The 24655-nt window shown below is 54.1% G+C and overlaps 1 protein-coding gene and 1 non-coding gene across 4 annotated transcripts in view; one reads left to right on the top strand and one right to left on the bottom strand.

Annotated features, from left to right (window-relative positions):
* Positions 1 to 2635: 2635 nt before the first annotated feature.
* LOC106985980 (uncharacterized) overlaps positions 2636 to 24655 on the bottom strand; it is a 105465-nt gene continuing 83445 nt past the window's right edge. Inside the window, exons 4-5 of the transcript XR_008289159.1 lie at positions 6232 to 6287; positions 2636 to 3906 (exon numbers count right to left, since the gene is read on the bottom strand). This is a non-coding gene — a transcript (uncharacterized LOC106985980). The remainder of the gene's footprint in view (positions 3907 to 6231; positions 6288 to 24655) is intronic.
* On the top strand, positions 2928 to 20763 carry SLC52A3 (solute carrier family 52 member 3). 3 transcript variants are annotated; one of them, XM_027069755.2, is made up of 6 exons: positions 6930 to 6986; positions 7533 to 7629; positions 12704 to 13329; positions 14354 to 14859; positions 16506 to 16629; positions 17140 to 20762. In XM_027069755.2, the coding sequence occupies exons 3-6, from the start codon at positions 12763 to 12765 to the stop codon at positions 17350 to 17352; spliced, it is 1410 nt and encodes a 469-aa protein (XP_026925556.1). In that variant the 5' UTR covers positions 6930 to 6986; positions 7533 to 7629; positions 12704 to 12762; the 3' UTR covers positions 17353 to 20762. The 3 variants fall into 3 exon arrangements, with proteins under 3 accessions (XP_053056108.1, XP_053056107.1, XP_026925556.1); XM_053200133.1 differs by lacking the exons at positions 6930 to 6986; positions 7533 to 7629 and adding an exon at positions 2928 to 3125 and having other exon boundaries at positions 17140 to 20763; XM_053200132.1 differs by lacking the exon at positions 7533 to 7629 and having other exon boundaries at positions 6894 to 6986; positions 17140 to 20763.

The raw sequence follows: 24655 nt of genomic DNA, 5'->3' as shown, positions 1-24655 counted from the left end.
TGGGGGCTCTGCGCCCCTTCCCCAGGACACCGACTCTCAGGTTGCGGGCCAGGCAGGAGGCCAACGGCTTCGCTGTCCCCGAGCCCCGAGAGGCCAGACCAGTCTGCCAGTGTCTGGACTGGGGAATGGACAGAAGGACGCAGCCCCATCTCACCCTTTCGATCTGGGCCTAGGCACCTGCTCTCTTGCACCATCTACCCCATTGGACTGGCTGGGAAACTGAGGCCCAGGCCTGACCTGGGTCCCCTGCTTTGGGGACCTGTACTCTTCTTAAGGACCCAAGACATATAATCCTACAGAAGGAAGAGGGCAGAGGAGGAGGCCCAGTGCACCAAAAGAGTCAGAAGCTGATGTCTGGCCCTCAGTAAGTCAGGGTCAGAGGCAGAGGGCAGGGGACGCGTCCCCGGCAGCGTGAGGTCCCTGTGTGAGGAAGTCAGTGCAGGCCGGGAGCCTCCAGCCCCTGTGGAGAGGGCTCTCCCGTCCCTAGCTGTGCCCCCTGCATCAGTACGGCCCCAGTCTCCCCAGCTCGGGGCCAGGGGATCCTCTCTCCCTGTTCAAGCAGGAACCTCAATGTCCCTGTCAGCCTGTCCCTCTCACTCACCCCCAAACAGCGAAGTGCTCTCAAGACCTCCCCTTCCATTCAGCCAGTGAACAAATATCTTCCAAGTTCCTTCCACATGCCAGGCACAAATTAGGCACCAGGACCTCCACTGTGAACAAAACAGACACAGTCCCTCCCCCCCCCCACCCCCCCCACTGCTGAGCTGACACTGGTGGGAAACAGACACAAAGCAAGATGAGTCAACGAACACATAACACACCATCAAGGGCACAGTTAGCAAAGCTATCGAGGCACGAGGAGCTAGAGAGTGGTGGTGACCAGACAATTCTAATTTAGGGTCACCTCTGAAGGGTGAGATTGAGCAGACACCTGAATAAAGTGAGGGAGGGGCCATGGGGCTACCTGGGGAAAGAGGGCAAGTGCAAAGGCCCTGAGGCAGGGAATAGGTTTGCCACCTGAAGGGTTGGCAAGAAGACCAGTGTGGCTGGAGTGGAGAGTGCCAGCGAAGAGATACTGCGACAGCCACGCAGGACACGACGGGGCTGGATGGGGGCGGTGGCAGTGGAGGGGTACAGAGAGGCCCGATTCCGGATCTGCTAAGGGATCAGTATGTGCCGTGTGGGAGAAAAAAGGAGTTGGGAGAGAAGATAGCACCTCCATTTTATTTTATTTATTTTTTTTTAATTTTTTTTTTCAACGTTTATTTATTTTTGGGACAGAGAGAGACAGAGCATGAACGGGGGAGGGGCAGAGAGAGAGGGAGACACAGAATCGGAAACAGGCTCCAGGCTCCGAGCCATCAGCCCAGAGCCCGACGCGGGGCTCGAACTCCCGGACCGTGAGATCGTGACCTGGCTGAAGTCCGACGCTTAACCGACTGTGCCACCCAGGCGCCCCAGCACCTCCATTTTAGAGACCATGCTCCTTGCGGTATCCCCAGCGCAGGGAACAGAGCCGATCTCAATCAGCAGTTACTGAAAGAGAAAAAGCAAATAAAGGGAGAAAGAATCTCAGCCCGCCCACTCCTTCTGGCCTCCCAGCTATCTTTTCCAGAACTGAAGGCGTCTTTCAGGGACTCCCCCATACCCTCCCACAGGATGCTGGGAGGCCATCCTCGGTATTCCTAGTTCCTAGGAATCATCATGCTGCCTTGGCTTGAAGACATTCCAGGTCGAGGCACTCCCCAAGTCCCCAGATTAGCTCATGCCGTCCCTACTTACTGGATAGGAACTCTCTACTCCCCCCGGGCTGGAATTTCCACCATCCTTCACTCCTGGAATCCTGCCCTGAGCACCTTCCAGAAATCTGTTACCAAGAAAGCATCTGTCACACGTACCTCTCCCAGCCCAGTTACTCCGGCTTGAGTAAAGGGCACGCTCACCTATGTGTCCCCATTCAGATGCCACCACAATTTCCTCCTCTTGGGTGCTCCCTGTTCTTCACACAGGACAGAGCCGAGGAGAGAGAAAAGAGGTCCCAGATGTGCTCTGAGAACAGAGGAGGCCGTCACCTCCCTTGAGCTGCAGGTAAGACCTCTATTAATGCAACACAAAATGGCATTCGAGGTTTCTTTCAGTTCTTTTTCTTCATTTTTCTTTTTTTAAAGTAATTTTTTAATGTTAGGTTACACAACTAATAGGGTTTAGACCCCTAGAAAGTTAAAATATTTCAGTTAAAGCTAAACTCCTCTTTGATCACCCCCCATCACCCTTCCCATTCCCTGACCCCCTCCACACACACACCATTCCAAAGGCAACCATTCTGCCAATTTGAAATTCATCCTTCTAGATTTTTTCCTATGGATGTATATGTGATAAACACCACACACACACACACACACACACACACACCCCTAATGAATATGTAGCATTTATTTGTGGAAAAAAATTTTTCCACAGATGGAATCATACCGTATTTATCCTGTGGCTTTTTTCTCCGCTCTGTTCTGGGCTCTTGAATTCAATTCACAGATAAGAGATCGTATTCACTCTGATGGGGCTGCGCCACGCGACTGGCCCTTATAGACAGCAGATTGCTTTAGAGGCACTCTCAGAAGCTCCTCTCTCTAATCCCCTGGAAGCCTACGTCTCCTTTCCCCCCACTCTCCTTCCTTCCACCTCCCCGGCACGTACGCCCCGCGCACCCCCCAGAGAGAAGGTCCTAATTCCTCAGATGCCCCAGGAAGGTTCCTCTTCGGAGGTTGTAGCACCCTGCGCCCTCTGGTGGCCCCCGTGGGTAACTGCAGCGGCGCCTCCAACCCCCTCATCCATTCACCCCACGAACCGGTTCTGGAAGCCCTGCCCACCCACCACCTAGGCGTGAACCTTCCCGCGCCTGCCCTGGGGGCCCGGTGGCGGATTAGCTGATCTCCGCTCTGGAAAGGCTCCTCGTGGAATGTGAGCGCCCTTGTGACCTCCCAGAAGAATGTACACGTTTGACGAGCCCCGGAGGGCAGCTCTTTGTGGGAAACTCGTGGTCCTCTTGCAGAGCCTTTGGAAGGCAATGAACTGGACGATCTCTCTCTGAGCACGTTGTAGTTCACTGCTGGGAGCGGATTCTGCAGGTATTGCCAGTGTTTGCGGCCGCAGCAAACGGCAGGGGTCCAGCAACGGGGGTGGGCCAAAGTTGTCCTGGGGCGGTCGGGTAATGGAACACCTGTAGGCCTGTCCTTCCCCAGCCTGGGATTCTGTCCCCCTCAGGGTGCCTCTGCTGGCTGCCCCCACTCCGAAGCCTGCCCGCATTTGCCACTCCGGGTTCCCCTCGCCCTCTTTTTTTTCCAACGGACTAACTAACTAATGTCCTCACTTCCTACATGTAACGTCCCTTCGCTTCACTAGAAGGTCAGCTCTCCAAAGACCAGGGCTTCGTCTGTCTCCTCTGTTCAGTTTTATGTCCCAAGCATCTCTCCCAGTGCCTGACATTGTTGGTGTAACCGAATGAGGGAACGAGGGCCCCGTGGGTCCCCAAGCCGAACACGGAGACCGGGTTTGCAGTGAAGAAGATTTTAATTTGCAAGGCCACCTAACGGGGAGATGGGGGTGGGGGTGGGATCTCAAATCTGCCTGACCCTGAAAAAGGGGTCTTGAGGCTTTCCCGGATTTTAGGGAGAGCATGCACCAATGTGATTGGAAGCCACAAAGGGGGAGGTAAAGTTGAGGGCGTTGTTGATCCGCGCAGGCGCAGTCCATCAGGACGCTCCTTAGGTCGCGGGCCGCTCAGCGCGTGGAAAGCCACTTACACAAATGTCTTGTGAGTTGCGCATCGGAAAGAGTTCATCTATGAGAGACGGTGACAAGGCCCCATGGTATATTCCCTAGGCTAATTGCCCTTTAGAAGCAGGCAGTCTGTTGTGGAAAGAAACAGGCTTTGGGTTACAGTTCGCTTCCCTCTAGCTACTCTGAACGCAGGACAATAACTTAGCCTTGTTTTCAGATCAGAAGCGGAGACTTTATTGGAAAGCGCCGGTTTCACTGGCACTTAATAAAAGTTGCTCAGTGACTGAAGCCACTGAATGAGGGTCTGGATGTGCAGGCTATAGCAAGATCTCTGAGATACTTGGTAGAAAAGGCAAGCCTCAGAAAGCAGTCGGCCGTATGCCCCACTCTGTAAAGAATGCGGGTGGGACGTTTTCCCGTAAACCTAAAATTGCTCCCACAAAAGATACTACCAGTCTTTTTTTTTTTTTTTTTAAGTTTACGTATTTATTTTGAGAGGAAGAGAGTGGGGAGGGGCAGAGAAGGAGAGACAGAATCTCAAGTAGGCTCCACACTGTCAGCACAGAGCCCAACAGGGGGTCGAACTCACCAACCGTGAGATCGTGACCTGAGCCGAAGTCGGAAGCACAACTGACTGAGCCACCCAGATGCCCCGATAATAGTAAGTCTTTTTTTTTTTTTTAAGTTTGTTTATTTTTGAGAGAGAGGGAGAGCGCGTGCACGCATGCGTGGGGGAGGGGCAGAGAGAGATTGGAAGACACAGAATCCGAAGCAGGAGCCAGGCTCTGAGCCGTCAGCACAGAGCCCGACCCCGGGCTCGATCTCACAAACCACGAGATCATGACCTGAGCTGAAGTCGGATGCTAAACTGACCGAGCCACCCAGGCGCCCCAATAACAGTCTTAATTAAACAACCGAGGCTGTAAAAATATCTGGAGATGACAAGGAAAGGGAGAATATTTTGGTTGGGGTTCATCCATTCGTGCACGTGAAAGAGGGGCTTCAGTTGTCTCCGTCCTGACCTCAGACTTTTCACTAGGGTTCTTTCCAGCTGGTCTCTGCCAGGTGGGCAGAGCATCCCCTGCTGGGAACAGAAACTGTCCCCTCCAGCCACAAGGACACCCTGAGCTAGCAGGAGGAGGAGCGATTTGACCTTCACTGCCCACCTGCAGGGACCCACCCCCTTTGTCCCCGCACCTTCCTCATACAGACCTGGAAGTATTTTCGGCACTTTGGAAACTGTCTCTGACACATTCGTCCTCTGTCTTTCCGGTGTTGGCCTTGCTGAAATCAATTCCTTTCTTGTTTCACCTCTACTCGTCTCTCTGCCTCTGGATTTTATCAACAGCCCGTGTGGCAGAACCGGATCTGTTTTGCACCCCCGTGCCCTGGCTACATATGCAACAAACATTTATTAAGCTCCCAATGTATAGTGGTTATATTAGAAACAGATATCTGGAAAGGTTTCTTTGGAGGAGGTAACATTTGAGGTTGGCTTTGAAATTACAGATAGGATTGTGCCAGAGATGGGACAGAAAGGGTATTCTAATAGAAGAATTCATATGGAAATTTTGGTGGCTTCGATGTACTATAAATACTTAGAGAATGGTAAGCAGTTCTGGCTACATATAAGAAAGAACAAGGATAAAATTGTCAAGGTTTATTGGTCCCAGCTGAGAAGGGACAGAAATGTGAGGCTTAGGCATTTTTCTTAATTTAGCGAGCAAGAGGGGAGTCCTTGAGGGTTGATAATATAGACATTAAAAAAAATTTTTTTTACACTTATTTATTTTTGAGAGACAGAGCACAAGCGGGGGAGGGGCAGAGAGAGAGGGAGACACAGAATCTGAAGCAGGCTCCAGGCTCTGAGCCGGCAGCCCAGAGCCCGAGGCGGGGCTCGAACTCACAGACCGCGAGATCGTGATCTGAGCGGAAGTCGGACGCTTAAACCGACTGAGCCACCCAGGTGCCCCTGAAGATATTTTTAAATGGAAAACAAAAATACCCTAAGAAGCCCCGGTGAGGTGGCAGGAAGTGAAACCACACCAGCAGGGATGCGGATCCAACTGAAGGGAGGATGGTTGGAGTCAGAAAGGAGCATCAGAGGAGGGGACAGGAGCAGCGTCCCGGTAGAGGCCTCCCAGGAAGCACATTCTTGTGTCCTCGAAACCCAAAAACCCAAATGGTTCCTTAGCCCCTGCCAGCCGAGAGGGAGGGGGTCTGCTCACCTCTCCTCCCAAGCTTTTGCCTGGAGAGTGATTGCTCTGTTGAGCAATTGAATGTCTCCGAGAACACGGCAGAAAGCAGGTCAGAATTCCCAGCAGAAGTCAACAGGCAATGAACAAATGTACAAGCCCCAAGCCCTGGGCGATACGTTCCCCACCCCACCCGGCCCCACCCCCCACTCCAGCCACCGGCCGTGTGAGTTGGGTTCGAATATGACCTCACGCTTACCAGCCAGGACACCTTGAGCCAGTCGCTGAACCTCTTTGGAGCCTCAGCTTCCCCACCTGTAAAGTAGGAAATAAAAGCATTGCCTGCCCGCGACCTAGGATCCCTGAAAGGTTTCATCAGATATGAACGACTGCAAAATGGCAGAGCGGTTATTTGTCGGTCGTTATTTTGCCGCGGCTCTTGACTTCTCGGGGCCTCTGTTTCCTCATCTGTAAAGTGGGATTGCGATAGTAGCCCCCCCCCCCCCCCCAAAGGCTGTGAAGAGTAGATACACGGATTCATGTCAAGCTCGGTGCCTGGCACACACTGCCTGTCAGGATTTCTGCCCCATGAGGAGGGCGCTGTTAACACCCCCACTTTCCAAGTGATTTGCTTAAACTCCACTATTCGCACCAGGAGTTTGGGCTCCAGGGAGCCCTGCCCCTGGAGTGACAGGAATTACGGTGGCCCTGGGGCAAGGCCAGAGGCAGCCTGGGCAGGTCTTCTGCCTTCTCGGGGTCAACCCTCATAAAATGTGGATGGCGGTAAGCGCCCGAGAATGTGGGCCTTTTGCTGCGCCCGCGGGGTCATCGGGATCTTCGGGATCGGGGTGGCGGGGCCGGGCTCCAGACACACAGTAGGCTCTTGGTGCAGCCGACAGCCCCGCCCCCCGCCCCCCGCCCCTCCCCCTCCGCTGGGCTGGGCGGGGCAGGTTAATACTAACCCGGCCGCCTCCGCCCCTCCCAGGCAGAGTCACTTGGGACCGGGACCTGCAGGTAAGCCGGCAGAAACTGGGCGGCTCGGGCCTCTGAGGGCACAGCTGCCTCTACCGAGGGCCGGCTGACACGGGGCCCTGAGCGGGGGGGGGGGGGGGGGCACTTATCTGGGGGACAGCCAGTGGCCTGTAGCTTCCCCCCCCCCCCCCAGTTTCAGACTCCTGGGTTGGAGGCCAGAGGGATAGGAGGGACGAAGGGCCTCTCCCTCTGCGGTCCGTCGGAGCCGGGAGCCCAGCTGGGACGCCCGGTGGACTCCAGCCCCCTCCTCCCCGGGCCAAAAGACTGGGCCCCCCCACCGACCTCTGCCCGGCTGCATGAACACGCCGCTGGGGAAGTCTAGACGGCCATTCCTGCCAGGTTGCGCTGGAGCCTCACCAGCCTGGCAGGAGGGCTGGGGGTTGGGATGAGCACGGAGGGGAGGCTGCTTGACCAAGGTCAGCCTCGTGGGAGGCCCTGAGGAGGAGGAGGAGGAGGAGGAAGGGAGCTGGAAGTCTCTGCCAGCAGGCCTGCTGGGCTCCCATTATCTCCTCCCTTCCTCCCTGTCAGCCAAGACCCGCAGAACAGGCCCATCCCCGCCCCCTTTCTTAGATGGAGAAACCAGGCCCCAGAGAGGGTGAGCAGCTGGCCTGAGGACACACAGCGGGTGAGCACAGGCCCGGAGGCCCACCACAACCTGAGATGGGGGGGATGGGGGGGGGGGGAACACGGTGTGGGCAAGCACCGCCTCCTCTCTGGGCCTCGGTTTCCCCGCATCTGTGAGATGGGAACATTGAGTTGGAGAAGGCCCAGGGACTCCAAGATGATGAGAGGTGGAGAAGGCCCCTTGATACATGTGGACGTGAGTGAGGGGGTGAGGGCGGTGGCTGAGCCAGGCCAGGGTTCCAGCACACCCTGCTACTCCCCTACTTCCATCGCCTCCCCTCCCGCCCCCTGCCCTCTCCGCCCCACCTCCTCCTTTTGCCCCGCCTCTGTCTCTCCGTCTCTCCGTCTCTCTGTCTCTCTGCCCATTTTGGCTTCTAGCTTTGGTTCTTTCTCTCCCTGCTCTGCCCTCTCAACTCAAAGCCATCCTGCTCCAGCCCGGACAAGCCCCCCACCTCTCTCATGAGGGCGGGCCGGGCCCCAGGCGGGGGTCACCGAGGACTCTGGGACAACACTGACTCAGACCCTTGTCCAGGAGCGGGTGTAGACTGTGCCCACACTGCCAGCTGGCATGGCCCAGGCCAGCCAGGTCGACTCAACCCGCATGGCTGAGGCAGGCTGTCGACCCAGCCCTTGGCAAACTAGGTGGCCACCTTGGCACTGGGAGAGAGACAGGGCCCTGCTCACACAAAGATTATACTACAGTGGGAGAGGTCGGCACTCAAAAGATAAGACACAGATAAATCGTCGCAACTGAACTGAGGAGGACACAAAGCAGAGAGCCGGGGAGGGTTCGGGACCGGAGCCTCCCGATGGTCAAGGTCGGACAGGGCCTTTCCCTCCTGGTGGGGCAGAGGGTGGCCCAGCCACACACTGAGGGTACACTGCCCCCCCCCCACCCCCTGCACCCCCCTGGGCCTAGGACTCTCAGCTTCCGCTGCAAAACTTTGAAGGAAAGAGACCTCTTCGGGGGGGGCCGGGGGGGGGTGCTGTCCTGGCTTCTGTACCTGTGTGCCCACGTGTCATGGAGTGGACTGAGCCTGAAGAGTCTCATTCAAAGCCTTGGGGTTCTGTTCTCCCACAGTTGCTGATGGGGCCCCAGGAAGTATCTAGGCCTTGGAGTCTGTCTCAGTTTCTCCCAGGCCGGCACCCCGTTTCTCCCCGGCCCGGCCCACGCGGTGGGGAGGCCCGGGGGTGAGTGGAAAGGGATCCTGCTCAGTGTGGCCCCTGCCACATCTTCACGATCCCCCTGCCTCCGGGGCTCTGCTCAGGCCGTGACGGTCAGACGCGCCTGGGTTCAAACCCCAGCTCCCAGCTGACCTGCTAGGTGACCCCGGGCACATTACTTCGCTCTTCTGAGCCACGGTTAACTCGTTTATGAAGTGGGGGTGATCGTCCTGCCTACCTCGGGATTGTGGAGAGGATTTGATGGAGAGTGTGTGTAAAGCGCTTGGCCAGTAGATGATGGCTGTTGTTACAGTTCTCGTTACTATTATCATTACTGTCTCTTTTTGCCTGGATTCCTCCACCAGCTTCCTGATAATTAACCTATTTGGCAGGTCTCGTTCCTACGCCTGCCCCGGCCCCACATTACTCTCTTCACAACAGCCAGCGTGATTATGGTAAAACGAAATTACAGCCGGTCCTCCCTCTGCCCAGGAAGGGAGACTTGGGCTCAGAGAAAACACCTAAACTCTTGCCTCCAGGGCCCTGTGTGACCTGCCCATCTCCTCCCACACTGGCCTCCTGGTTCTCCCAACACCAAGAGCTGTTTCTGGGACCTGACAGGTGAGGCCCCACCCCAGGGCCTTTGCACGTGCAGTTCCCTCTGCCTAGGACATCCTCCCCCACTCTGCCCCTGACCCATTTCACTGATGGCCACATCCCCCATCAGTGTCTCCCAGGTCCAGGAGCATGTGGCACTCGGTATGTGCTGAAAGTAGGCCAGGGCAGGAGAGCCACGCAGGAGATGGGTTAGGCTGGGCCATTCCACCATCATAACTGCTCTCTAGCCAAGAGAAGAGACTTGTGGGACCAAATCACTTCCCTCAAATTACAGAACCCAGAGAACTCGGCTCTGGGGTGTAGGGATTCAGTCTTTCAGTGCATAGAACCTAGTGCACATGAATGAAATTCAGGCTCCTTACCTGCCTATCTGCTCTCATCTCCCCATCAAGCCCACTGCTCCAGCCGCACTGGCCCAGGCTCATTCCTGCCCCAGGGCATTTGCACAAGCTGTTCCCTCTGCCTATATTTTCTTTGGGGTTCTTTATTCTTTTTTTTTTTTTTTAACACATTTTTTTCTTTAAAGCCAAGTTAGTTAAACATACAGTACAATGATGATTTCAGGAATAGAATTTTGTGATTTTACACTTAATACTCTACTTTTCATTTAAAAACTATTTAAATATTTGATCCGGCTGGAATTCCTTTTTCAGGCGTCGGGAATAGGAAGTAAGAAAGAGATCCAGCTTTATTTCTTTTTCCCAAAGGAGTACCGTAGCAAGTTAGGTTTTCTGACTGGTTCTGTGCAGGAAAACCACAGGCGTGAATGAACGTGTAGCTGGACAGCTTGCTGAACTCTCGTTATTTTAATAGCTTTTCAGAGGATACAAGTAACCATCTTTCTTTAGCAAATCCACCTCCTCCCTTTAATTATTGACTTCTTCCTCTTTATTAGAAATATCGTTTATTGCCTCCCCTATATCCTTTGTTTATTTTACACTACCTTCTGCGGTCAAGGCCTAGAGCACTGAATCAACACCGCACCGTCGACCGTTGACTGTTTCTGTCCGTTTCTCCCGGCGTGTCTGAGACTCTGGGGGAATGTTACTCAGGATACAGACGTTTGCTACTGTTTTGACTCCGCTATGGAGTGCGGTACCTATCAATATGAAATGACTCAGCGGCTTAATTTATACCCTTGGCATCAAATCCCATATTGAGGCTCTTTGTTTTCTCTCTCTCTCTCTCTCTCTTTCTCCCTCCACTCATCCATCTCTTTGCATTTCTCTGGAAGATGTTTGCTCCCGAGTTTACTCGTAACTTGTCAATGCCTCTTTAAGGTGTATTTCAACAACTAATGTTTGGTTTTGGTTTTTGATCAAATCCCCGTTAGGGCAAGACCTGAGCTTCTGAGTTGGGACACTCAGAATAAAGGAGATAAATGTTAGTATCTGGCTACTATAACCAGTCTGATATATCCTTGAACATCTATGTCTGTCCGCTTGGCCAGTGTTTTGCTATATATAATGTGAGTAGCTTAAACAACATGAAAGCTTACTTACAATGTAAACAACACTGAACAAACAAAATAGTTCAGTGGCAGGCAGAACAGGACTGGTTCTGCAGCTTTGTGCCACAAAGTCTTGAAGTCTAGTCTCCCTCTAGCCCCCACACCATCCCTCTTGGCGCAAAACGGCTGCTGGAGTTCTGGGCATCACACCCGAATTCCAGACAGCAGGATGGAGGAAGAGAGGGAAGGTACACCCCCTCATCTTTAAGGAGACTTCTCAAAGTCCTCACAGCCTCATCGGTCTGGCCTCAATTAGATGGCCATGCACCACTGCAAGGGAGGCTACTCTTGTAGCTTTTTGTTTTTTAATTTCTAACGTTTATTTATTTTTGAGAGAGAGACAGAGTGTGAGCAGGGGAGGGGCAGAGAGAGAGGGAGACACAGAATCCGAAGCAGGCTCCAGGCTCCGAGCTGTCAGCACAGAGCCCGACGCGGGGCTCGAACCCACGAGCCCGACGCGGGGCTCGAACCCACGAACCGTGAGATCATGACCTGAGCCGAAGTCAGACGCTCAACCCACTGAGCCACCCAGGCGCCCCTGTACTCTTGTAGCTTGGTGGCTGTTTGCCCAACCGAAAATCTGGTCTCTGGAACAACAAAAGAAGAAAGGAAGAGGGACTCATGGGAGGCAGCAGCCATTTGCCTTGGAGTATCATGCAACCTCTCCCTGTTTGTCCTTCCATATCGGTTCACCGATCGTAGACAGAATTCTGCCTGAGTTGGTGTAGGGCAGCTTTGTCGCAGTGAGATCCTGCCCGTCCTGGACCACATTCTGGTCTCAGGTGGGAGTGAGCGGCCGAGAAGCTGGGCACAACAGACCTGTGAGAGAGGTCCTCTCCAGGCGACAGCTGCCTGGAGCTTGTCTCCGTGGGTCCTCTCGGCTTGCCTCGAGCCAGGCCTGTTCCAGGCTGTTAGGCTGGCCTCAACAGGTGAGAGGCCAGAACTTAAGCCACCTGCCTCAGGCCTCCAGAAAGGAGGTGGTGGGGTGAGACGGAAAGCAGGTCGGACTGCCCTCTGCTCCAGGATTGGCTTCCCTCAGTGGAGGAAGGAAGAAGAGAGTTCATCTGGGGCCCGAGAGTCAGATCTGTGTGTGGGAACCCGGAAAGGAGCCGCTGAGGTGTGGGGAATTTCCCCGGGTGAGGCATGGCCACAGAGACGCTTCTGCCCCTTCTAGAAGAACAAGAAAGACTGACATGTGAAGAGGGAGGGACTGAGGGATCAGGCCTGGGTTCCCATGGGGGTTAGGAGGCCAAGTGCTGCAGGGGACGAGCTCCAAATCCCACCTCCCCGGACCCTGCCCATCCGCAAAAGGAGGTGACTGGCCCAGTCACCATTTCTCTCCAAAATGGTGCCTATGCCCTTACTGGGCCCCAGGCACTGTTTAAGACGCAGTAACTCATTAACATATTTGCATCTCATTCCAAAGATGAAGTCAGGACGGTCACTGTCCTCGATTCCCTTTTTTTTTCTTCTCTCTTTTTCTTTTCTTTCCTTTTTCTTTGAAGAGGGTGCTTGGTTTGTTGTTTGCTTGCTTTGATGCAATAGCTGTGCGATTCAATGTGTCAAACTTCTCTCTGGCGGTCTCTGGAATGACGAGCCACTGTTAGGGAGGCTTTCCCCTCTGGAAAGGTTAGCCATCAAAGAATGCGTCCGACTTCCTATCACGAAGAGCCAACTTGTTCAGGAGAAGGGGAAAGATCAGGAAACACCTGGGCTCCACGGCACTGTCTCGTCACCGATGGCGACCCTGACGCCTCGCTCACCTGATGTTTTTCTCCGGCAGCCCCGCCGCAGGCCGATCCGGGAGGTGGCGGCTTCGTTCGGCACGGGGCGGACATCGCCATGCCCCTCCTGATACACCTGCTGGTCTGCACCTTCGGGCTGGGCTCCTGGGTGGCCATCAACGGGCTCTGGGTCGAGCTGCCCCTGCTGGTGACGGAGCTGCCCGAGGGGTGGTATCTCCCCTCCTACCTCACGGTGATCATCCAGCTGGCCAACATCGGCCCCCTCCTGGTCACCCTGCTCCATCACTTCCAGCCTGGCTGCCTCTCGGAGGTGCCCATCATCTTTACCGTGCTGGGCGTGGGCACCGTCACCTGTACCCTCTTCGCCTTCCTCTGGAATGTCACTCCCTGGGTGCTGGACGGCCCCCACAGCATCGCCTTCATGGTCCTCACCTTCTTCCTGGCCCTGGTGGACTGCACCTCGTCGGTCACCTTCCTGCCCTTCATGAGCCGGCTGCCCGCCCACTACCTCACCACCTTCTTCGTGGGCGAAGGGCTCAGCGGCCTCCTGCCTGCGCTGGTGGCTCTTGCCCAGGGCTCGGGTCTCACTACCTGTGTCAATGTCACTAAGCCGTTAGAAACCACCCCAAGCGCCGAGACCACCAGGAAGACTGTCTTCCCCCAGGTACCCGACATTTCCCATGGCCGCGCTCTGTGACTGGTCACAGACCGGGCCGCGCGGGGGGCTCGTGCTTCCTAGATGCTGGGCAGACCGCTGTCCTTGACCCGGCTGCGCTCTCGCATCACCTGCCCCGGGGGAGCTCACTTTCAGAGCGTTTTGCGTTTCCAGCTTGCAAAATCGGGACTGTGAACGTGTATTTCCTCAAAATTCCCCGGGTGATGCTAAGGTACGGCCAGGGCCAAGAACCGTAGGCCTTAGCCACGGCTTCGTGTTGTTTCGCATGTCAGACTTTGCTTCCCCCTGGGTCTTAGACACCTCACACGGCACCCGGTGTTGCCCAAACCACAGCAGTTCATCACCGGGCGCAGACCAGTGGCCCCAGGCGGCCGTATCCTGCAAGCGTTTGACTTTGACTGTTGGACTTGGTTGAAGACATTTAAACGTTTGAAGTGTCCCACGCGTAAATCTAGATGTCCATAGGTTATCTCTTGAAAAGCGATTTGGCTGTGGGGCGCCAGGCGGGCTCAGTCGGTAGGGCACGCGACTCCTGGTCTCCGGGTTGTGAGTTCGAGCCCCACGCTGGGCCTGGAGAGGACTTAAAAGCTTTAAAAGAAAATGCGAGAGAGGGATTGGGCCACACCAGGCCACCTTCCCACAGGGCGACTTTGGGTGACGCTGCCCCTGCTCAGAACACATCTGTGGCTGTCAGCCCTTGGCAGGCGGTAGCGTGGGAAAAGGTGGAGCTCCTAAGTCAGAATCAAGTGGATTCACGTGGACTGGTTTTGTCCCGCACTCCCTATGGCCCTCGGGTTAGACAGACCGTTCTGACCCAGGCAAAGGGCTGGTCCCCAGGGAGCCGTCAGACCACGTGAGCATTTCTTATCATTACCTTAGGAGTTATGTGTTATGTCATTCATCCCTTATTAACAACGCATGCTATGTATTGTACATTATTATTAACATTGTTGTTACCTGTGCCCTGACATCCCCCGCGGATCCGGCTGAGCCTTGTTGTGTCTTTCCCCAGGGAGCTAACAGCACTTCTGCGTCCGACCTTGCCGGGACGGCACATGCCGCGGTCCATCTGGAAAGTCGCCACCTGCCGGCCAACTTCTCGCCTTTGGTCTTCTTCCTCCTCCTCTCCTTCATGATGGCCTGCTGCCTGGCCGCCTTCTTTGTCCTCCAGCGGCAGCCCAGACCCAGGGAATCTTCCATAGAAGACCTCCTCACCTCCCAGGTCACCCTCCACTCCATCCGGCCACGGGAAGGGGAGGACCCGGGCCCCCCAGGGCCAAGGGACAACAGCAAGGCCCAGGGGCATCCAGAGGAGAAAACGGCCCCCCACCACCCCGCCCACCTGACCTTCATCTACATCCTGGTGGCCTTTGTAAACGCGCTCACCAACGGCGTGCTGCCCTCTGTGCAGACCTATTCCTGCCTGTCCTACGGCCCCATCGCCTACCACCTGTCCGCCACCCTCAGCTCCATGGCCAACCCTCTTGCCTGCTTCCTCTCCATGTTCCTGCCTCACAGGTCCGTCCCACCTGGCCCTGGGGAACTCTTGTTGGGGCAGATTTCGTTCCAGAAGTCAGGATTCCAAACCCCACCTATACGTGTAGTGGCTAAGAACACGGTTTCTAGGGCTTGACTGCCTGGGTTCAGATCCCAACTCCGTCACGTCCTAGCTTCTGTGATCCTGGATAAGTCACTCCGCTTCCCTGTGCCTCAAGGGTACTTATCTGGAAAATGGGGGTGATAATAGTTCTACCTCCTACGGTGGCCGGGAGCATAAGACAAGCTAACCTTGTAAAGATTTTAGAGCAGTGCCTGCACGTGGCAGGTCCAATGTAAGTGCTGACTTGCCTTGACATTGGCCCTTGAGAAGGAATGGGCAGGCGGGAGCTGAGGTTCCCATGTACAAATAGAAGCCCCGGGGCTCAGAGAAAGGGTCTAATTCCCAGGATTTCAGCCCTGTTCTCCTGCCTCCAGCTCCTGCTGGCTCCTTTACAGCTGCAGTTCTGGAAGAATGGCTAGGCAGATTGATAAAATGCAGATTAAGCCAGTCTAGATTGGGGCCTGAGATTGCCAAATTTAGTCAAGCAACCCACCGTGGGGGGTTCAGACGCCGGTAGGAGACACAGGCTTTGGAGTCAGGGAACGTCAGGGCCCCACAACCTCCCACCACCACGCCGCCCCGCCCATCCTGGCGGCCCTCTCCGACCTGCTCACACCCACCTCCCTCCGCCCAGGAAGAAGGGAGAATGGGAATAGCGACAGAAAAGGTCAGATTGCCAGAGAGCTGAGTGTCCTCCCTTAGGGCTTACAACTGTGGCGGGAGACTGGAGATTTCTGATGAAGCAGAAGCCACAGATCTGCGGGATGAGAGACACCCAGAATGTTAGAAATACCGAATCTGAAAGCCAGGGGCTCCAAGAATCTTCCAGCAGAAAGTGTCCTCAGAGGCAGGGGCAGACCCTCCGCTCGCACTCAGGACCACAGACGGGTGTTGGTGTCGTGAAGAGCGTAGGCAGGGAGGTCGCAGGGGTGACGACCTCAAACGGAGGACGGTGTCCTCAGTTGTCACACCCGGAGCCTACCTGGAAGGCCACCAGGGCCTCTAGATCAGGCCAACCTCACGTTGTAGACCAGGGCAGATGAAGCCGGAAGGGAAGGGGTCAGCTGAGGTCTCACAACACCCCCTGCTGTGCCAGTGCTGTGATCAAAGCCACCTTCTAGTCGGCCCCGGCTTCCTGGCCGAGGTTGGGAATGTTGCAGGAGGAAATGACAGCAGATAAAATACCGGGCGGGGCCCAGGGCCAGGCCCGGCACACTCTGCCCCACAGGCCCCCACAGGCCTGCCACACTCACCTCCTAGGGGAGGAGACGGGCTCAGAGACCAGTCTTACAGCTCAAGTGGGACATGGGATCCGAATCAGGTCCCTGTAGCACCGGATCTGTTCTGTTCCCCCTGCTGTTAACGTTCAGGGTGACTTAGGCCAGTCTTGCCCCTCAGGAACCTCACTGACCCACTTGAGCCAGGTGGCCTGGAAGTTTCCACGTGGATCTGACCTCTAACCCTGGAGACGCTGACCCTCCCCCTCCCCCCCCCCCCCCAGGGGTGGAGGCGGCAGGGGTCAGGCTTGCCATCTCTTCCGTCCTTCTCCCCTACTCTGCCCTAGGTCTCTGCCATTCCTGGGCGTCCTCACAGTGCTCGGGACTGGCTTCGGGGCCTACAACATGGCCATGGCCGTGATGAGCCCCTGCCCCCTCATGCAGGGCCACTGGGGTGGAGAAGTCCTCATTGTAAGTACCTGGCCTGTGGAGCTGCTCCCCCCCCCCCCCCCACCTCACCTAGCCAAGGCCCTTTCCACTGACCAAAGGCTTTGGGCCTGCTCCCCGAGGAAGCCCCAGGTGGGGTTGGGCAGGGGAGGGATGCTTCTCATTTGGAAACAGAGGCTTAGGAAGGTGAGGTGGCTGGTCCAAGGTGACAATCCAGCCTCTCCCCTGAATGCGGCACCCTTCCCGCCATGTGGACGGCCATGCGTCTGTCGGCAGTGGCCTTCTCCCAGACGCCCTTGACTTGGTTATGGGGGGACATAAAGGCTATTGGGTTCTCCTTTGCCCTGGGCATGTGTGTCAACTCAGGGGGCCCCCTTAGCCCTAGAGGGTCGCCCCCAAAGGCTCTACTCAACTCGGAGGTTATTCCCTGGGGTTCCCTTAGGCCCGCTAGGTCGCCCTACAAGCACCCTTCTCCCCTGGGGCTCACCCCCAAAGCCCCCTTCACTCTGCATCTCCCCTGCCCTGTACCCACAGGTGGCCTCCTGGGTGCTGTTCATTGGCTGCCTGAGCTACGTCAAGGTGATGCTGGGCGTGATCCTGCGCGACCGCAGCCGCAGCGCCCTCTTGTGGTGTGGGGCGGCGGTGCAGCTGGGCTCCCTCCTCGGGGCTGTGCTCATGTTCCCGCTGGTCAACGTGTTCAGGCTCTTCTCGTCCGCCGACTTCTGCAGCCTGCAGTGCCCCACCTAGGACCCCTGGCGCGGTCCGTTACATGACCCTGACCCGCTCCCGTTGCTAACACTGGAAACCTGGGCAAGGCACGCAGCCCAGGCCACAGGGCAAGTGGCAGGGAGCCGGGGGGCAGAGCCCGAGTCCCTACACATCCACGCAGACTCCGCTCCGGAGCGGGGGAGAAAGCCACGGGCCTCCCACGGGGCCTGGAAATGCAAAGCACAGCCCTGCCCCCAGTGCTGGGTCGCGGTGCCCCAAGTTCCGTTTCAGAACTTCCGCGGGCTCTTGAGCGACGGCGGATTTGCAGCACCCGGCCGGAGGCAGGCTCAGGGGTGTCCGAAGGGGAACCGCAGAGAGGGCGAGCCAGCCCTCACAAGCGGTGTGACGTCACTTATTTCTCTGTGCCTCAGTTTCCTAAAATGGGGACCATGATAAATAGCACCTACCTCACAGGCTGAGCACAAGGATAAAGGGAAGAAGCACCCACCATTGGCCATTTCCTGACCTGATGCCCAAGGGAAGTTAAGTGCACATCAACACAACGGAGAAGTGGCCAGGAGGGTTGAGAGACGACCCCTGCCCGGTATCCTTTTTCCTATTATTCTCACAGAGGAGCTTGTAACAGGACCCCTGGCTAATGGTGGGATCTTGGGGCATCTTGACTCCCCAGTTCCCAATGTGGATGGACACTGTGCCCCCACACACCCCTTCCCCTCACCGCTCCTGTCTCAAGAAGTCCGGCTTCTTGGAAAGCAAGGGACCTTCTGGGAGGCAGAGAGATGGGGGGGGGGGGGGGGGGCTATGCCAAACCTCTCAAGTGAGTCCCCTCCCCTCCCCCAGCCACCAAGGCTGAGAACTGGACCCGAGAACCCTGGGAAGCAGCTCTCTCAGCTGGGGAGGAGTGCATCAGCTACCCGATTATTATTTTGTTTTCTTTTTTCTTTTTTTAGAGAGACATTCCCTGCTTTTAAACTAAGATCAGCCCTCTAAAATCAATATAATCAGTTTTCAGTTCTAAGGTCAAGGCTAAGCTCAGAAACGAACAGAATCAAAGGCTTAGAGAATGTCCAGTCCTGGGACTTCTTTTCTTCAGTGGTTTGCTTGCTTGCCACCGGCCCTCCTTTTAATTTATTTTGAATAGATAATACAGTCGCATGTTTCAAAAGTCAGAAAATATAATATGATGTTCAGCAAAAAAATCCCATCTCTCCTCTCCTTCATCTGCCCCGGTTCCCCTCAACGCACACACGCACGCACTTTATTTTCTTTTTCACTCTTACAGAGATTATGCAAATGCAAATACAGACTCTTTTTACAGAAAAAGTGCTAAACTACTGTGTACCTTGTACCTTTCACTCAACGATGAAAATGGAGAGAAGGTTCTGGTTCTTTCCTACGACCACATCATATCCCGTCGTGTGGGGGTACCAAATTTATTCAACCAGTCCTCCGTAGAAAGACATTTGAAGGTACTGGAGACAACATTTAAAACAAAATCTCCCACTGCGATGCCTGGGTGGCCCAGTTGGTTGAGGATCTGACTCTTGATTTCAGTTCAGGTCATGATCCCAGGGTCGTGGAATCGAGTGCCACCATTAGGCTCCATGCTGAGTGTGGAGCCTGCTTGAGATTCTCTCTCTCTCTCTCTCTCTCTCTCTCTGCCCCTCTCTCCCACCCATGCACGCTCTCTCGCTCTCTCTCCCTAAAATTGGAATTTTTTTTTTAATTTAAAAATCTCCCACCAATCAGAAAAGCTCTCCACAAAAGCGGCAGAGAAAGAAAACAGTTATATTACTGAATAAGCATTAAACCAGACTGTGGCGCACATCAGACAATCCGCTGAAGAGATTGCAAAGGCAGGAACCCCACCCTTTTATGACCTCCAGCAGATACGAGCCTACGACCTCCATGTTCTCAGACGATAACTAGTCCTCAAGGAAGGATACTAGATGGCCCCGTTTGTCACAATTTTTCCTGAATTCACCTGGCAATTGGGCTAGCTGTCTTTATCTGCAGGAGAAAGGAATTCCTATCTTGGGGCACCTGGGTGGCTCAGTCGGTTGAGCGTCCGACTTCGGCTCAGGTCACGATCTCACAGTTTGTGAGTTTGAGCCCCGCGTCGGGCTCTGTGCTGACAGCTCGGAGCCTGGAGCCTGCTTCGGATTCTGTGTCTCCCTCTCTCTCTGCCCCTACCCCCCCCCCCTCTCAAAAAATGAACATTAAAAAAAATTTTTTTTTTAATTTCTATCTTTACAAGAGGCAACTTTTTGCAACCTGGAGCCCAACGCTGATGTTAGGTTCCTACCCTCCCACAGACACTGGGTGATGGGACACTGACCTTCTGGATATGCTCTCCCATCCGTAAGAAAAGTGATCCTGGGTGGCAAAACTGACTAGAGGCTTATTCAGCTTTTTCAAAGACTTGAGTACACCTAAAAGGAGCAGGGAAAGAATTACAAGTTTTCTAGAGTAAATGCTCTAAGGAAAGGGAGAGGCGGTGTCTCCCTCTTTGGCACGAGGGACAATTATTTGTATTTGCCCTTACAAGGGCATTCGGGTTGTTTTCAATTGTTGCCTCCCAGAAGGGATGTTGGAATGGATAATGAGCAAGGATAGGATCTCTCCGTGCTGATGCGGAAAGACAGTCCAAGATTAATTCCGCACACAGAAAGGAGATGCAGAAGAATGCGTAGACTACGGAGTTAGCCACGCTAGTGCGTTCTGTCTGGGACTAGGTGAGGGGGTAAGTGATCTGGCATTTGGAAAAGGCACCTCCATCTGACCCCCCCCCCCCATGGTTTTGCTTTCACCCACCGTTCTTGGAGGTCTTCTGACATTAGCAGCCTTTAAGTGAAGGTGCGTGAGTCAGCTCCCACAGTCTCCTCTGTACGATGGGACAATGAGAACATCTCTCAACCAGGGTGAGCCGATAAGTGCACGTGCTTAGCGCCGCACCCGCAAACAGCAAGCACTCAATAAATGCCACTAGAAGCTCCCACTTTCTGAGCACCTGGGTGGCTCAGTCAGTTAAGCGTCCGACTTCCGCTCAGGTCACGATCTCACAACTCCTGATTTTGAGCCCGCATCGGGCTCGCTGCTGTCAGTGAGGAGTGCGCTTCGGATCCTCTGTCCCCCATCCCTCTCTGCCCCTCCCCTGCTCATGCACGCTGTCTCTCAAAGATAAAATAAAAACCATTAAAAAAAAACCCAAAGTTCCCACTTTCTGAGAACACCTCTGAAGGATCCTGGACGGCCCTTCTGCCCCCGCCCTCCAGGAGCTTAAACCTCGAGGCTGATGGAGTCACCCGACATCTCTGTGGTCCATCCAGGTAAGTTCCCTGAAGAATGAGCTCAGGGCTCTGGGTTCGGCCTGGGGTTGGCGGCAGGTCTGCTTCCCAGAAGATGCCCCTGAGCTGGTATCTCCAGGAGGTTGGAGGGAAGGGGGCAAAGCGAGAATGAGGATGCCTTCCCATGTTTATAGCACACTATCAACAATAGCCAAAGTATGGAAAGAGCCAAATGTCCATTGATGGATGAATGGATAAAGATGTGATATATATATGTATATCTACAATGGAGTATTACTCGGCAATCAAAAAGAATGAAATCTTGCCATTTGCAACTACATGGATGGAACTAGAGGGTATTATGCTAAGCCAAATTAGTCAGAGGAAGATAAATATATGGCTTCACTCATAGGAGGACTTTAAGACACAGAACAGATGAACACAAGGGAAGGGAAGCAAAAATAATATAAAAACAGGGAGGGGGCCAAAACAGAAGAGACTCGTAAATCTGGAGAACAAACTGAGGGTTACGGGAGGGGTTGTGAGAAGGGGGATGGGTTAAATGGGTAAGGGGCACCGGGGAATCAACTCCTGAAATCATTGTGGCACTTGATGTTAACTAACTTGGATGTAAATTTTTAAAAATTTAAAAAAAAAAAGAAGGAGGATGCCTTCCAGCCAGAGGAAAGTGCACTGGCAAAAGCCATGGGGTGCGAGGCTTCAGCCTGCATTCCAGAACTCACAGGGAGGGCAGCCTGGAAATCCCAGGGGCAGCTTGTGGAGGGAGGGACCTTAGAGGCCGAGGTTATGAAGGCACGGAGGGCTGTGTTGGCCTGTGATACAGCCACTGTGGAAGACACTGTGGGAGTTCCCCCAAAAGTTAAAAACAAATACCAGGGCGCCTGGGTGGCTCAGTCGGTTAAGCGTCCGACTTCTGCTCAGGTCACGACCTCAAGGTCCGTGAGTTCGAGCCCCGCGTCGGGCTCTGTGCGGACAGCTCGGAGCCTGGAGCCTGCTTCAGATTCTGTGTCTCCCTCTCTCTCTGCCCCTCCCCAAATCATGCGCTCTCAAAAATAAATAAAAAACATTAAAAAAAATAAAAATAGAAGTACCCTAAGATCCAGCTTTCCCACTTCTGGGTATATATCTTAAGGAAATAAAATAATTATATCAAAGAGATATCTGCACCTCCATGTTCATGGCAGCATCATTCACAATAGCTAAGACATGGAAACAACCTCAGTGTCCATCGACACATGAATCAATAAAGAAAATGTATTAGGTGCACCCAATGGAATATTTCTTAAGTTTATTTATTGATTTTGAGAGAGACAGAGTGCGACAGGGGAGAGGGAGAGAGAAAGAATCCCAAGCAGGCTCTGCCTTGTCAGCACAGAGCCGGATGTGGGGCTCGAACCCACGAACCACGAGATCGTGACCTAAGCCGAAGTCAGATGCTTAACTGACTGAGCCACCCAGGCGCCCCTACATGATGGAACATTTATTCAGCCTTTAAGCAAAGCAAATCTTGCCCTGTGTAGCAACACGGATGGGCCTTGAGGGCGTTATGCTAAGTGAAATAAGCCAGACAGAGAAAGACAGATACTGTCTGATCCCCCTTACACGTGGAATCTACAAAAACTGAACTCCCAGAAACTGAGAGTAGACTGGCGGTTGCTGGGGCTGGTGGGGGCAGGGGGAATGAGGATCTGTCGGTCAAAGGGTACAGACTTAACAGTTATAAGACGGATACGTTCTGGGGATGCAATGTTATAGCAGGGTGACTATAGTTAACAACACTGGGCTGTATAGTTGAAAGTCACTAGGAGAGTAGATCGTAAATGTCCCCACCACCCACCCACAGCCACCCCCACACACAAACGGTAACTACTCGAGGTGATGGATGTGTTATCCGCAAGAGAGTTCCCCAGGATTCAAGGGAAGCCCCAGCTGACAGCCACAAGGCTCTCGATTCTGCCAATGACCTGAATGATCGCAGAAGCAGATTCTTCCCCAGACTTGATTTTAGCCCGGTGGGACCCGTGTCCAACTTCTAACCTACAGAACTGAGATAATACACTGGCATCGTCTTGAAGCTGCTGTTTGAGGTAATTAGTCACAACAGCATCAGAGAACTGAGACAACGGTGCTCCCACCCTGGCTCTTACAGCCCCTTAAGCCTGTCTGGTGCCTTCATGTGCGTTGTGACGGCCACAAGACAGCCCCCCAGTGTCCCCTAGAAAATGGGCCACACAAAGTCAGGGCACAGAGCCCTGGCTGGGAATCCGGGGTTCCTTCGAATGAGCTGTCGGCATAAATACTGAAGTCCCACGCTTCGGAGGGATCCTGAGGGAAGGTGGCCCCGGGGAACTTGGAAACACAATATCATACCAGGACTGCTTTGGGGAGAGACCCACAAAGTCATCTGAAAGAGAATTGAGAGTTATTACCCTAACGCACTTCCTTGGGGCTGGTCAGCCCTCGGATACCCATAGAGGGAGCATCTACCCCGTCTATCCCCACTGATGTCCACCACGGTGACCGTCAACGTTATGGCTCTCAAGTGCCTCCCACCCACACTCTTTCTGGTTTGGTCAGATGCCAGGGCACAGCGCCATTCTTGCAATCACCTGCTGGGGGACTCCTAGTGCCCTGGGCTCTTCCTGAAGCTTTACTGATTTAATTCTCATAGAAGCCCTGTGAAACGTGCCCTATTATTATCAGTGCTATTTTGCACGTGAAGAAACTGAAGCACAGAGAGGTTAAGTATCTTGGCTGAGGTCACACTGCCAGCGAGTGGCAGAACCAGGACCCGGACCCAGGCCACCTAGCCTCTGCATCCCATGATCCTTTGCTGCGCCAGAGACAGGAGTCTCAAAGCATGCCACCTTGCCTTCAGATGGGGACTGAAGTGCTTCCCTGGCTTATTGTCTCCGGGTTTGAAATAGAAATATTTCAAATAGAAGTAGAAAACTCCAATCCATTTCCATGACCTCTACTCCATCACCCTCAACGCACCACACACACACACACACACACACACACACTCACACACACTCAAACTCCTCCGGAAGTGGAAAGAAAGGACGAGAAATTAGTGCTTCTGTAGGCAGGATATGATTTACACATACACAGACTAAGGGTGTCATTTTAAGAGGAGCCAACCGCTTGCCAGAGAGGGTCTGTGCCACCCATCCTCTTACAACTCCTGATTTTGGACTGGGATGGCCTCTCCTGATTCTCTTCATGATGTTCATGGAATAAAGGGTGGAGGAAGTGTCATGGCAAATGTTGATGTTGCCAGGACTCTGCCTTTCATTTGGAAATTGCTTTCGGTTGGAAATTTCCCTGTGTGCAGAAGCCGCTGGCTTCCAGGTGTCCCGTTAAGAAAGAAAGTCTGCTCCATTACAACGGGCAGTGTCCCCTTGCAGGGTTCAATGCTTAGAATGTAAGATACAGGACTGTCTTGCTGGGGGAAGATATTCGAATGAATTCTATGGTGTCCATTCTCCCATTTCTCTCATAGCCATAGAACCCCTGACTTTTAGCAGGGCGGATGGCAGCCCAGAGGAAAGACCACATTTCCCAGGCTGCCTTGTAGCGAGGGATGGCCACGTGACCGCATTAGGACAGAGGGGATGAATAACGCGCCCACCTTCCGGGTTGTGTACTTCCCATTTCCCTCCTCCTGCCCATAGAAATGCAGATGTGATCTCCGGATCTGGAGCAGCCGTATTAGACCCTGAGGAGGAAGCTACAGGATGAGATAATACAACAAGACTGTATAGAAGGAGGATGCAACTGGGGTGTCCGGGTGGCTCAGTCAGTTAAGCGTCCGACTCTTGGTTTCGGCTCAGGTCACGATCTCCCAGTTCATGGGTTCGAGCCCCGCGTTGGGCTCCACGCTGACAGTGCGGAGCCTGTTTGGGATTCTCTCCCTCTTTCTCTCTCTCTTGCCCTTCTGTCTCTCTCAAAATAAATAAATGAATAAACGTAAAACTTCAAAAAAAAAAAAAAAAGGAGGATGAAACCAT

This window comes from Acinonyx jubatus, chromosome A3, assembly GCF_027475565.1.
Source record: "Acinonyx jubatus isolate Ajub_Pintada_27869175 chromosome A3, VMU_Ajub_asm_v1.0, whole genome shotgun sequence".
NCBI classification, from domain to species: Eukaryota; Metazoa; Chordata; class Mammalia; order Carnivora; family Felidae; genus Acinonyx; species Acinonyx jubatus.
The sequence above is the reverse complement of the archived record's forward strand: the minus strand, read 5'-3'. Positions and strand labels throughout refer to the sequence as shown.